Source organism: Oenanthe melanoleuca, chromosome 1 (genome assembly GCF_029582105.1).
Source record: "Oenanthe melanoleuca isolate GR-GAL-2019-014 chromosome 1, OMel1.0, whole genome shotgun sequence".
In the NCBI taxonomy this organism is placed as follows: Eukaryota; Metazoa; Chordata; class Aves; order Passeriformes; family Muscicapidae; genus Oenanthe; species Oenanthe melanoleuca.
In genome coordinates this window covers 50163594-50177913 of record NC_079333.1, presented here as the reverse complement: position 1 = coordinate 50177913, position 14320 = coordinate 50163594, and the positions used below count along the sequence as shown (strand labels likewise).

The following is a 14320-nucleotide window of genomic DNA, read 5'->3' as shown; positions in this document are numbered from 1 at the left end:
AATTTTAGCAACATTGTTAAAAAACAAATAGAATGCTTTTCCCTCTATCCTATGGTTAGAGAAGTGTATTCCACACCTGTGATTATCCTCCACGTGATTATTTGGAAATAGCAGCTTGTATGGATAGGAACTTAAAGTACTCTGTAGAATATTGCCATCTCGGTTACACAGTATAAAAGATTCTTTGCCCCTTTGAAGATATTAGCTGTGACAGAATCACGCACAGCTTTCACACCTGTAATTTCCCCCTATCATCTCACTCCCAGAGCCTTGCTGCGCCTGTTTGCAAAGCATCCCTTGTCCCAGTGATGGACGGGATGGCTCAGGGGGGCTGGAGGGGAGCGCACACTCCTGCAGAGTCCTGGTGCCATCCAGTGGGCAGCCGTGCTCTGCACTGCCAGCAGCTTCTGTGGAGGACTCTGCAGTGGCCAGCCCTGCTTTCTGAGACCCCAGGCTTCCACCACCAGACTGGTGTTTGGAGTAATGGGGAGTCAGCTCTGCCTTACCGCGTCCTCAGGTGGTTCTCCACAGAGCAGGACGCTCCTACATGAGCTGTAAATCCCAGCCCTGTGGCACTGAGTCAACACAGCTGAGTGAGTTTTAAAAACCAATTCGGGTTACTGAAAGGAGGGTCTCCATTCTGGCTCATTCCAAGGAATGTTTAAACACTTGGACGTGGGGAAAAAAAAGACAAAGAGAAAATAGAATAATAGTCCCCAAACAAGTCCCGGGGAGCCCAGTGGCAGTTCAGAATCAAATGCTACCTTTTGAAACACCTCTGGCGGGATTTGTTTTGGAATACTCAGAGTTGCCCACCTCTTGGCATCACAACCTTTACTCACCTGCCTTCAAAACCACCTTGTCTAGATACAAGTCCAGGCTTTTATCATTTTGCAAAAATATGAACCAGCAAAAGCAGTGCTGTTCCAATCAAATTTTCAGGGTAAGTTTTTACAAAGTCAGTGCTCTCAGTTGGCAGCACAGTTCAGGAACACCTTGCTCTGCCCAGTGCATCAGCCTCATGGCATCAGACCATGCCAGGCAAGATGAAAAGGTTTGTGCTGACCAATGGGATTAATGCCAAGTACAAGGTTTATCTCATTTGAGTCCTTCCTGGGGTGATTAGTGCACTCAGAAGTCTGACCCCACTGCACACCTTATGGAGTTTCTGATTTACTGCAACACACTCTTCCCACTCCCTGAGAGTCAAGAGCTTATCTGGGAAAACAGATGCCTTGAAAATGTGGGGCCTCTATTCTCTGTTCCAGCTAAATTCCACTTATAACTAGAAGGGAGGGTAAAAGATTACTTTAAACCATCTTTAAGATCCCCCTATTTCACAGTAGGCAGAGGACTAACTTCACTTCTATAGGAATTAAAATAGCTTAAGGTATTGTGATAAAAGACCAGTGTTTAGGAATGCTAACAGCTTTCTGACGAAGAATAGGCAGAGAGGGTCTTTGGCTTTTCTGTCATAACAGAGAAAAAGTATACTTTCTGAGGATATTTGTTTTACTACTTATTCCTCTTTACAGTCTGCAGATAGCCCTTCTGATGTGGGAGTTACAGTAGAAGCAAATACTATGTTAATTATATTTACCATGCTCTTAAAGAATAAATAACCCTATCTGTAACTGAGATATCTGAAAGTTCCCTCTCTAAGGAGTCAGACAGGCAGGATCCACTACATGGAACAGGGCAACACCATATAAAAGCAAGATAATAGGTACTAGGTAAGTACAGAAGAATGCAGCTATGCATTAGGAAAACACTCCTTATAAAAATTTAGGTATAGCAAAAGACATTCCTCACTTTTCTGCAGCCTTCAGAGAGGTATTCTGACTACTTCCCTATCTGCTAAGCTCACCCACAGGGGCTACTCTTCACCTCTGTCACCTAACACAGAATTATCTCCTGCTTTTCCACTGCACAGTCCAGAGTGAAAAGAATCAAGGACCTCAAAACACAGCCCTAGCTGCCTTGAAAGAAGCATACTCCTTAGTGGTTAGAGAAAAGAAAAGAAAGCATTTCTTGTACTTTGGAATTTGGAGAGTCAGCCTGGCCTTGCCAGTCCAGGTTTATCTTTAGTTATGGAGATTCCTTAAATGGCAATAGAGGAATCATGGGTAGAAAATCTATGCAGAGGAATATGTTCATACCCATAATGCTGAGCTGTATTTGAAATAACAGAAGACTAAGATAATGGGATAAACTTATGGAAGAGTTGTGGCATAAGAAATTCCCTTGGGGTGTTTTTCATTGGGGTTTTTTGAGGGGTTTTTTTTTTGGGAAAAGAAATAATCAGCCATACAAAAATTCATGTTGAAAGTCAAGAAGAACAAAAGCAAACTTGTGGGGCTGGAGCTGTTTCCATCCCCCCACAGCACTGTTTTTTGTTGTGGTGAGTGCAAGTCAGGATACCCAGGGTGCCCTGGCTGAATCTCTTCAGCATTGCTGAAGCATCAGTGAAATGAGAGGAGGGAGATTTTCCCAGAGCAGCTCTGAAGGGAAATGTGTACATGTGGGTGTACACCTGGAGATAAAGGAGATAAAATTAAGAATCTAAAAAAGCAGATACAGATCTTCATTCATTGCAGTCATTAAAGAGACTGGGTGAAGTCTTACTTTTCTCCTCTCCTTTTACTTCCCAGTGACAGTGGTCAGAAGTGGCCTAATTTCTGGTTTCATTGCAAACCTTTTAGTGAGTACCTTTATTCTAACAGCTAGAGTGCAAACCTTGTAACTACAGAAAAGCCTGTGAGTAAAGAGATTTAGATAGTTCAGAGGGATTTCAGAGCTGTGTCCATATGTAGGTTTACACAAGTGTGCTTGTGTCTGCCTGTATCTGTGCACAGATGTGCACACATTTTATTCAAGTTTCCAGGGGTTATAAATTTTCTTTGGGCTGTGCAATAGCTGAAAAGAACAGAAGGTGGCAAGTTTTCAACATTTTCAACCAGCAAGTAACCTCAGTAAAGGAAATGAAAGAAGGAGATACAGTAAAGGGAAAAAGGATACAGGAGAAAGAAGACAGCTAAACCCAGATCACACCCAATTTGGTAAATCTCTGCTGTTAATGATTGCATTGATACTGAAGGCTATTTATGTTCCTCATTTTAGCAGTGTGATTCACTGGTGCCATAAGGGCTGATTTTACTAGACTTTGGAAAATACCTGGTAAGTTCACTACTGTAATATTGTTATAAAAATTGCAAAATGCAGGTATGTAATTTTTTTCCTGGGTTGTTCTTTTATTTGTTTGGGATTTTTTTGGCTTTGTTTTTTTAGTGATAAAATTCACACAGTTTCACCAGTAAATCATGAACCATACAAGGAGGATAAAAGTAGCCCTGACAGTTTCCTTTTAAAGTGCAGATACAAGGGAGATAACATCAAGCAAAAAAAGAGAATTAATTTACATTTATCAAAAAGTTATGAAGCAAAAACCTAAACCAAATAAATTAGAAATTATAGAACTGTGTGTTCTCAATTAAGACCATTCTGAATATTTAATCAGGCTTTGTGCAACTCTTACCATAAGCAAATGCCTTTTAGTCTGCAGGGGCTCCCTCTTGGCCTGCCTGCTTTTATTTAAAGCACAGATTTAACTCTCTTTTCTGACCACCATTCTATGAGAAGCAACAGATTCCCCAAGCTGAGTGGCAGCAGCAGAAAAAGCCCCATTTACTCCCAGTATTGGTGACCCACCTGGTAGGAAGCTCCTCTTCTTGATCTCTCCTTTCACTTTCTTCTATGACTAAGTGCCACAGCCTGTTTAATGAGAATCACACTGCTCCAGAGGGGTGGTGAGGGCTGGTCTGAGCAGGACAAAAGTGGCCTCTGCTGCCCCAACTGAGGGTGCCAGGAGCCACCAAGGAGCTGAGGTTCACATCCCCTGGGAATAAAGCAGCACTTGTGCTGCCCCTTTGAGAAATCTTGGACAGGGTCTGGCAGCAGACAGCCCTTCTTTGTTCAGCAGCCAAACGCCCTCATTCCCTGGGCAGTTGATTTGCTTTTAACTTCATACCTTCAGCAGATGAAAAAGACTCCCTTGGAATGTCTGGGGACCAGGGAGAGGGGTCTCAGGTGGCCCAGGGGTTGGCAGCATCCCCTGCCACGGGCCACTGGAGACACATGCTCACTGCTGCATTCCCCCTTTGGGAGCACTTCCAGCCACTCTGCTAATGAGGGACCAGAACCAGCTCACAGCAGCTGCACAAGGGGAGCCCAGAGCCCACAGCTCAGGAGAGGGGCACAGGGAGAAGCTGCTGCCATGCCTTATATATTTCCTGTCCCACAATGCAGGTTCTTGGGATGAGGAAATTCTGGTGCTGCAGCATCTTGACATAAAGTAAATAAAGGGAGCATGGACTTTGGAAAACTTCTGTCATTCAACTTCTCTTTTCCTCAATGCATTTACTTGCTGATCTCCAAACATGAGGTATTTTGAAGGAATGGTTGTGCTTCTCCTCAGCATCCTGCAGCAGACCAGGACTGAGAAGCTCAAAATCTGGGGGTATGGATTGCAGCTGCTGGTCCCAGCTACAACTGCTGGTCCCCATCAGGGACACAGTCCAGAATGCCACCTGTCTGCTTATTTTGGATTCCAGGAGAGAGTATCAAATCACATTCCCTGACCCCAAGGCTCTGGCAGGTGCATTCCCAGGTTTTGACTGTGGGTCTGGCTGCTGTGATTCCTTCCAGGCAAATACACCCTGAATTCTGCTTCCCACCTAGTAACACTTCATCCTTGTGATCTTATCTGGGAAACTACTTATAAATAAAAATTTTTGCACTATATAATACAAAAATATAGACATATTCATAAAACATCTACAATTTATATCTATCTGTATCTATTACATACTATATGAAATGCACAGGTACTACTCTATGTTTTACATGTACATTTAAAACACATAAAATCTGTATAAAATTCATAGATTAATAAAACATATTGTGTGTCTGTGTGTGTTTGTATGCACGTGTACAGATGTTGCAATCATGCTTTGAAAACAAACTTTTTGCTAGAGAATAGAACTACCCAGCACTTCTTGAGAAGACAGGGGAAATGCATATTACCACAGGTGACAGTCCCAGATGTGAACTAAAGGCAATGCCAAAATGCTGCAAGAATTTTTTTTAATTGCTGGCCTCACATTTACCATTCAGAGTGATGTTACGGATGTCAAATGCAGTTCCTGAGGAAACTAAAGTTTCCTGGGGGAGAAATATTTCCCTGGCACCTTCATTTTGAGAGCCAAATTGGAAAGGAAAATCCAAGCAGCAGTGTACCAAGTCAAATAGCTTGGACAGAAGCTCTTATGGGTGGTCCTGTTCTGAGGGTAGTGTTGCAGGGTAGAGAAATAACCACAGCTGAGGAAAGAGTAATAAATGAGTGCCCCAGCTGTTGCAGGAGGTGTGCACACAAACATTTCCAGTCTAATGTCTGACAACAGAATGTGAACTTCTCAGAAAATCTGACTAACTACTCAACTAGTTAAAAAAAAAAGAAAAAAACAAAAAAACCTAGCTAGAGAAAGCAGGTATTGAACCACTCACATGTAGCCTGGCTGCATAAAAGCAGGAGGTGGCACAGCTGTGTCATGAGATTGGATGGGCACTGGATGACACCTATGAAGCCAACCTCCTCATATAGCAACACAATTTTGTCCCCAAAGACAGAGGATTTTTTTATTCTGAGCAATTAGCCAGATTGTACTTCTCCCTTGGTCTCACAGGCTGGACAATACTGAGGACCAGTCCCTGTGGGGTATAGTGCAGCTTGCTGCACTGAAATCCAGCTGTCTTGCCAAGAAATGGAAGCAGAGCCCAGCCACATTCCCATGAGCTATTACTTTTAAAGAATTAGATATTTATGTTTCTTTCTTGCCACAATCAGTCTGGTGCCATGAGAAACATAAGAAAGAAATACATCAGTGAAAAGAGACACTTGAAAGCCCGAGAAATATTATTTTAACCTTTTGGTACAAACAGCAGAGAATAAATGGAGCATGTTTATAAGGTAAATAAAATCATCAACAGTATCTTTTACCTTGGCCCCCAAGTTCCTCACTCCAGATGCTTTACCTCATTCTGCCCAGATCATATGCCTTCACAGGATATGCACCAGGAAAAGGCTATTGGATCCTGCTACCATTTCAAGCAGTCCTCAGCAGGAAGTTTAGGCAGATGTGAGGTGCAGGTAAACCAGCTGTTGGAAGCCTAGGGTGCTGAAAAATGAAAACTTTCATTCCTTTTTTACTCCAAGAAAAACAAAATCAGTAAGGCACATTATGGTATTTGTACTTTAAATTACCAATTCCAAATCTGGGGCTGGTGGTTTTTTGTACAACCCTTAGGGCCTTAGAGTGACTCTTCTGGGTCAGTTCATCTGCCTCTGGCAGTGCCCAGGAGTGGAGTTGTAGGGAACAGAAAGAGAAGAGAAGATAAATAGCTTGATCCTTCTCCTCAATCCTACTGGCTTGTCCTAGTCCAGGTTTTCTGAACCAGCTGTTGATACAAAACAGCTGAATTGACTTTTCTTCCATGAATTTCCCTTTTTTTATTTAATTTAATTTAATTTAATTTAATTTAATTTTATTTATTTATTTATTTTCATTTGGCATGCATGTCACCTTCAGTAATGAGTCTTGCAAGTTTAATTTTAGGTTGTATGGTTAGGCATTGACTACTTTCATTCTTGTAGCCAGCAAATTTCATTGTGTGGAACCTCTCTAAAATATTACAAGAAATTGATCTCTACTCACAGTCTATCAAACATTCAGAATTTAATGTACCCCTATCATACTCTCCCTTGGGCAATTCTCTCCAAGGCTGAAGAGTAGAAGAGAGTTTTATCTATTTAATTTCCCCTCACAGTGAAGGAGGTTCCTTACCTTTTATCATCCTGTTTGTCATTTGCTGCATTGTTTAGTTCCATTGTATGTGGGTTTCTTCTGGGGTGGGGGGGGGGTGGTGAGGGAGGGAATGAAGGCAGGAGAAAAGTAGAAAATTATATACTATCAAAGAGGAGGTACAGCACACACTTATCCAGACACTCTCCTATTGCCTTCCATGCTGAGTACGAAGTTTTGCTACAAAAATAGACAATTGTTACACATGATCTTCAGTTGCACTGGTTTAACCTGAGCACTTTTACTTGGGCACCTACAGATTTATGTTCTACTTGTAAACTTACACTCAGGAAAACATGCAGGTAACAGGTGGTAAAAGGAATCCAGTACATGCTGGAATATTGGCCAGAAAATGCAACAAGGTGTATCATTTAAGAACCTTCCAGTTGTCTGCTTTGGTTTCAGTGGAAGTCAGTAGTTACTTACCAAAGCAAAGTGGTGCAAGGTCAATTCTGAATTAATTTCCTCTTCAGGTGAATAATAACCTCCCCAAACTCAAACAGGCAACCTCGAGAGTAATATATTGAACAGCTTTCAAAGCTGCAGCACTCCACGGGATGAGATTAATTCCTGCAGGGTAAGAGCTGAGTCATTCTTTCAAAAGACAGTGAGGATGCATTAAAAACCCCTGACTCATAGAAGTGCTGAAATAGGACTGTGCTTGGGCTTGGAAATGAAAGTCATCCAGGACCTGTTGAGACATGCTTGAACACCTGAGGAGTTCCAAAATTCTTCCACTAAGTGCCACAATGAGTGTGATCAGGGATATGTGTGGATATGACTTGATTGCTGTAGATGATCTTGGAGCAGGAAATTAATGCCCTTTGGTTTATTGACAATGCCATACTTCTGGGACCAGAATCTGTTAATTTACATCATATTTCGCTATTTATATTGGAGCAGGACAGGAACTCTTTCAGTCTGATTTCTCCTGGCAGAAATCATAACCCAGAGCTCACAGACATGACTGATCTTCTCAGCTCAGACTAAATAACTGCTGAGCATGATCCACATGAACAAGTTTAGGTAGTAGAAGAGAATGCAGGTAGCAAATCAGGAATCACTGCCTGGAGCCTTATCCTTCCATATTGCAAGGTAGGTTGATAAGTGTATTGTGTCACTGGTGTAACTACCCATGAAATATGGCCTTTCTGACAGTGAAGGAGGTAAGTGAGTGCTTAAATTCACACATAAATCAGAGGTCAGAGCTTACAAAGGGTGGGTGTTTCTGCGTCGTAGTTCTTTGCACCAGTGATACATTTGCCAACAGGAAAAAAATAATCTGATAATCTGGCACAAGAAGCAGCATCAGCCCTACAAGGGAACAAGGGAATTGCTCCCTGCAGAGTCACTTTCTCTTGTCAGTGAGATAAGAAAACAAAGCCTCCCTGCAGCACACAGGGACACGGCAATCCAGCCTACTTGGTTTCTAGAGATTTCTGATGTTCTGGAATTGAAAGAGAAATCCCTCTCTGAGCCATGAGTGCAACCACAAAGATTAAAAAACAATCCCTGTGCTGAACCCTTCACGACCAGAAAATAATAAATTGAGGAACAAAGCAGTGAGATTTACTGCAAACATAAGAACTTTGTGACAAATTAAGTTTTTCTTAACACTGCATCACCGACCTCTCTCCAGAGCATGATAATCATGCACAAACTTTAGATCAGTAGCCAAACAGAAGTAGTTTTATTTTTTTTCTGATACAAATGCCAAATATCACAGCCATAGACAACAGCAAAAAGTTGTTCCAAATAAACAATGACAGCTTGATAGCAAATTTAAACACAGTAATTATTGTATAAATGGCTAAACAAATGGTATTATTGCTAGCAGAATAAGCATCTCCAGGGAAAAGAGTACTGAATACATAATCTGGAAATAGATTAAATATATATATATAAAATATACTCAGCTTATTGCTTGGATAGATAAATATTAAAATATTTGTGCACATCACTGGGAACGAGGCACTTATTCAGGTTAGTATAAACAAGGCCACTTATTAAGTAAAAGGAAAAATGTTAATAAGCCTCCAAAATGTCTTGCTGAAATCTGAAACCTTGAAGCCACAATGAAAAAAAAAAGAAAAGCATGCTGTTACTGATGTATTTATAGTTCACTGAATTGTAAAAAATCCAATTTCTTAAGAATGGGACAAATCCAGCATGTCCTACTGAAAACATTGGGATTTTTTTCCCAGGAAGAGGACTTTGGTATCTGACTCACAAATCTTACTCATGCTTATCCAGCTTCTCAACTTGTCCAACTGTTTGCTTTGTCCTTTTCTTTGTTATCACCATTTTGCACAATTGTTTTATATATTGTTATGAAAACATTAGTCTGATTATCCCCATCAACCTAAAAATTTCATGAAGTTTTAATCAGACACTGGTCAAAGCAATGATCAAGTTATTTACTGGTCTAAATATTTGGCTTGTAGAACACATGGGTTTTGATATGATTTTATAAAAACAAGTAATAATTCAAAAAATATTTTGCCTGTAAGCACCTTTAATGATATTTTGGTCTGGTAAAATTCAAAAGCAGAAAAAATAGCTCTACTGATAAACAACTAATTTCTGTATTTTATATATATATTTTTTAAAAAGATCATCTCTGCTCATACAAAACAGGCATTTCATAAATATTAAAATGTTCTATTATTTACAAGTGTCCCATTCTACTGTAGAATCACTGACTGCTGTTATGCAAACATGCAGGTTCTAGGAGAGAAATTCTGTTTTTCTCATAGTGATGTCACACATAGGCACAAAGGCAAATTTGATCTTAGTGTACATTTGCAACTTAGTGATGAACTTACTAAATATATAAATTATCTGTGGGTTAAGTCTTTGATCAATCTTGCACACATAATACATGGATAATAACACCAGAAACTTCATTACAAGAGCAAATTGATGTCAGGTGACTGGGAGAAAGGTCTAAAGTATTGGGCATAGCTTACAGATAATTGTTTCAGGCTAGAACTCACATTAATTAAAACAAAAGATGTCTGCAAGAGTTAGTAATGGAGTTTGACCCTTTGGGTGCTGCAAACATCCTTCAATTAAACTGTCTAATCACCATCTTCAGAAAACCAGAAAAGGTAGGACAGATACTGACCTGATTAATTTTGTGAAAAGCTGATGAAATCCTATTAAATTATTGAAGTCATAACAACACAAATCCAGAGTGAGACACCAGCACAAGTCTCTCTGTGGGCATATTCTCACTACACCATGAATCACACAGTACAGATATTCCTAGGCTAGTAGAGCTTCACGTTCCTGGGTCTTTATGGCTCACAGGAGAACTGGGCAGAATAACTAGGTCAGGTCTGTGCTGACTGACCCCCACAACTAGGACAGGGAGCCTTCTAGATGGACTTTTTTTTTTTTTTTTTAGTTCAGAGGCAGAATTGTGTACTTACAGGCTGCTTTCAAGTTGAATCCTGCTGTGCTAACACGATCCCCAGAACAGCAAGTGCCAGGTGTATTGGGGACAATACAAGATGGTAATGGTGGAAGGGAAGAGACATTTTAGCAAGGTCTCAACACCCTAATTCAGATTTTATATAGTTCAACTCTATTGAGAGCTCCATTAACTCATTCCAGTGCTGCTTGACAATGGGATCAAGTGCACCTTCAGCAAGTTTGCAGATGACAGCCAGCTGTGGTGTGGTGTGGCTGACATGCTGGAGGGCAGGGATCCATCCAGAGGAACCTGGCCAAGCTTGAGAGGTGAGCCTGAGCAAACCACAAGGAGTTCAACAAGGCCAAGTGCAAGGTCCTGCACCTGACCCAGGGTAATCCCAAGTACAAACACAGGCTGGGCAGAGAATGGATTAGGAGCAGCCCTGCTGAGAAGGACTTGGGAGTGCTGGTGGATGAGAAGCTGGACATGACCCAGCCATGGGCACTACCAGGCTCAAAAGCCAAATATCCTGGGCTGCATCCAAAGCAGTGGGGCCAGCAAGGTGAGGGAGATGGTTATGCCCCTCTCTTGTGAGACCCCACCTGGAGTGCTGCATCCAGCTCTGGGGCCTCCAGCACAGGAAGGACACAGACCTGATGGCGCGAGTCCAAAGGAGTGCCACAAAGATGATCAGAGGGCTGTGGCACCTCCCCTATGGAGACAGGCTGAGAGAGCTGGGGTTGTTAGTATGGCCAAGAGAAGGCTCTGGGGACACTTTAGAGCACCTTCCTGTACCCTAAGAGGGCTTACAAGAGAGCTGTGGAGGGATTTTTCCCAAGGGGATGTAGCAATAGGAGGAGTAATGACTTCACTCTGAAAGAGGGTAGTTTGCTATTAGGAGGAAATTTACTATGAGGATGGTGAGACAATGGCACAGGTTGCCCAGGGAAGTTCTGGATGCCTCATGCCTGGAAGTGTTGGATGGGGCTCTGACCAACCTGGTGTGGTGGAAGGTCTCCCTGCCCCTGGCTGTGGGGTTGGACCGAGATGATCTTGAAGGTCTCTTCTGATCCAGGCCATTCTATGACTGCATGACTTAAAGGACTTACATAAAATGCTAGTGTGACAAAAGGAACAGTTTCCTGAAGGTTACACAGCTTTCATGGCCAAGGATTTGACAGGGACAGAACAGGTCCTGTCTGGATAGAAACTGACACAGGACATGGTTGATCCAAACTTGTCATGTTACCTAAACCAAGAATGCTGAGAGAAAATTAGAATTACTCTTGCAGAAGTAGTCACTTGTTAAAAAATGCCCAACAATGACCCAGCATGTTTGCCAAAATGTGCTATGATTATACAGCAATAAATTACTACTTGATTCAATCAAATGTTAATTTTTTCTTCTCTTTTTGTTATTTAGTATGACAACTAACTATGCTGAATTCAATATCATGATTCCTAGGCTCAGTTCAGCAGAACCTTGTCCTCTTCATTTTAAATCTAACTATTGTCTTCTCTAGGTACTGAAATACTAATGCTTGCATTTCTCAGAAGTGGACATGCACTAAGAAATAAAATTTACCTTACAATACTTTCATGATCCATTATGAATTTAAGAGGACATAAGCTTCCAGTTCAAGTGAAAACCTAATTTTTTTCTGGATTTGATGTATTCTTTGGCTTTATATAAACATAAATAAAAAAATTTCTCAGATTAAATAGATTAATAGGAATTTGCAGGAAAGAGTATGTATTGGATTCTGTGACATGCAACTGTTTTAATACAATGCTGTATAATCCAGCTGTCTTTTGAAAAAGTTCAGTTACATATAAGTAAAAAAAAACAACAAATCACTGGTACAGATTAAGTGAAGTCAAAAACTTACAGGACGGAGGATCTATGCCTAAGGCATTCCATCACTGTTCAAACTATTTGTAGACATTGAGTTCTTTGTGAGAAACAGTACAAAATTTTACAAAAGACTGTGAGGATCCCTCCTCTCAAGTATTATGTGTTTCTGAAGAAAGAGATCTCCTCTCTTATTGCAAACAGGACATATAGCACCATTGTTCAGCTTTTATTCTTTTGAAATGTCAGAAAATACAAAACCACAACAATAACCTCTCCCTTACAATGCAGTCCCTTGAATTGCTGCTTAAAATCAGTGCATGTTTTAGGGACATCAGCATTTCCTTTTGTGCAAAGTGGGAGGTTTGGTTCAGCTTCTTCTGTTGATAACGGCAGTAAGAGCTCAGGATAACAAATTTCAAGTACACCTAAAAACACATGAACTCCTCATGAGTCACCATTATCTGCTGCTAAAAATGTGCAGTTCAAGAGTTTTTTTGAGGCACTCTGGGTTCTCTGGCTTGAATACTGGGGTCTTGGAATCAAACCTCTGAGCTGTCATTGCTGTAATTATGTGGTAGCATCATCGGTTCATTGCTGCCTGACTTGTTTGTGCTTTCCTTCTTGTCAGAATTTTGTTTCCATTTTAGCAGCAAAACGATAATTGCAATTAAGCAGATGGCAAGGAAAATGGCAGCAGCTCCACCAATGATTGTGACTAAGCTGATTTCTGCACTTTGGTTATTCAGTTCCCTGGGGAGAACACCATTGAGTGCAACCTCCCTCCGAGGCACCTGTTTCTTGCCGGTGCGATCCAGGGCTATGTGCTGTATGTTCGTTCCTCGGTTGTTCTCTGCTCCAATGTCTCTGGCAAGTTCTGGGGCCTGCTCCACTCCTCTCCTCTGCCTTCTCTGTGGGGAGGCTCCTGGGCTCCCAGCACTGAGGAGTGAGTGGTACTGCTGCTCCACGCTCCTTTTGCCGATTCCGCGGTTAGCGTTCTCCTTGGAACGCACAGTGTAGATTGTATGGACGTACCACTCCCTACCCAAAGACACCTGGAAAGAAACATTTTTTGTATTTAAACACACACATAGTAAATCTGAGCAATGCTAAATGCAGAGGAAATCAGTCTCTGTTCTGAACTGAATGCCTGGACAAGCACTTCCAAAATCACGCACAGATAATTCCTATGTGCCAGTGTGCACCAGAAGAGGTTTATTCTCTGCCGAATTTTTCAGAAGGCTTAATGTCCATTCCTCTCCACAGTCATCTGTGACTACCAAGTGCAGATGAAGAAGGCTATGGCCTCAGCATGGTTTTAATACTATTAGTACCAGAAGCCATACAAAGTATCTTTAACAGTCAATGGACCACAGAAAAGGACTTTCCAAGCCCAACCTACCAAGTGATTAGGTCCTGGCTCTAATTCCATCTAAACACAAGAAAGCAATTTTTTACTGCCAGGATGGTTGAACATTGGAACAGGGAGCCTGTGGAGTCTCTTTCCACAAATATGTTCAAAAGACAACTGGTCATGGTCCAGGGCAACCTGCTCTAAGTGCTTTGAGCAAGGTGTTGGGATAGTCCAACAATTTCCACAGGTCCCTGAAAGCTTCATCCACTCTGGGCTGCATGGGCCCCTGCAACCTGGGTGAGATGATACTACCTTCCTTCAATTTTTCTCATCTTTCCTGGATACATAGCAGATTTGGCTTCCATAAGGTCCAGTAGGCTTGTCTGAATACTGTCTTAAAAATACTGCCTGCTAATTTGAATGGTTGCAGATCAGTTTTGTCATTTTGAGAAATAACACATTTTCAATTTTATTCTTGTTTTTCCAAGTACTTTTCAGGATATACTTTAGTTTCTTCATATTCTCATTTTTTTGGACAGAAAGAGGACTAAAAATCATGGTATTGGAATCTATGGAAATGGATTCTTCAGAAAAAAAATGAGACTTAGTTTTCCCAGAGGCAGATTTGAAACTCTTTTCATACTTTTAAGTAGGCTTTTTTGTTAAATACTCTACTGCTTACAATGGAACTTTTAAGACTGAAGTGGCCAAGAGTAGAATCAAAGTCTCCTCCTTTTTTCCTACTAATTTATACACTTGAGTTGTGCATACAGTTTTGC

At 41.2% G+C, this 14320-nt stretch overlaps 1 protein-coding gene across 1 annotated transcript in view; it reads right to left on the bottom strand.

Moving 5' to 3' along the window:
* Positions 1-8601: 8601 nt before the first annotated feature.
* FREM2 (FRAS1 related extracellular matrix 2) overlaps positions 8602-14320 on the bottom strand; it is a 113482-nt gene continuing 107763 nt past the window's right edge. The window contains exon 24 of the mRNA XM_056501902.1: positions 8602-13242. Coding sequence (XP_056357877.1) covers positions 12730-13242 — 513 coding nt within the window. The 3' untranslated portion in view covers positions 8602-12729. The remainder of the gene's footprint in view (positions 13243-14320) is intronic.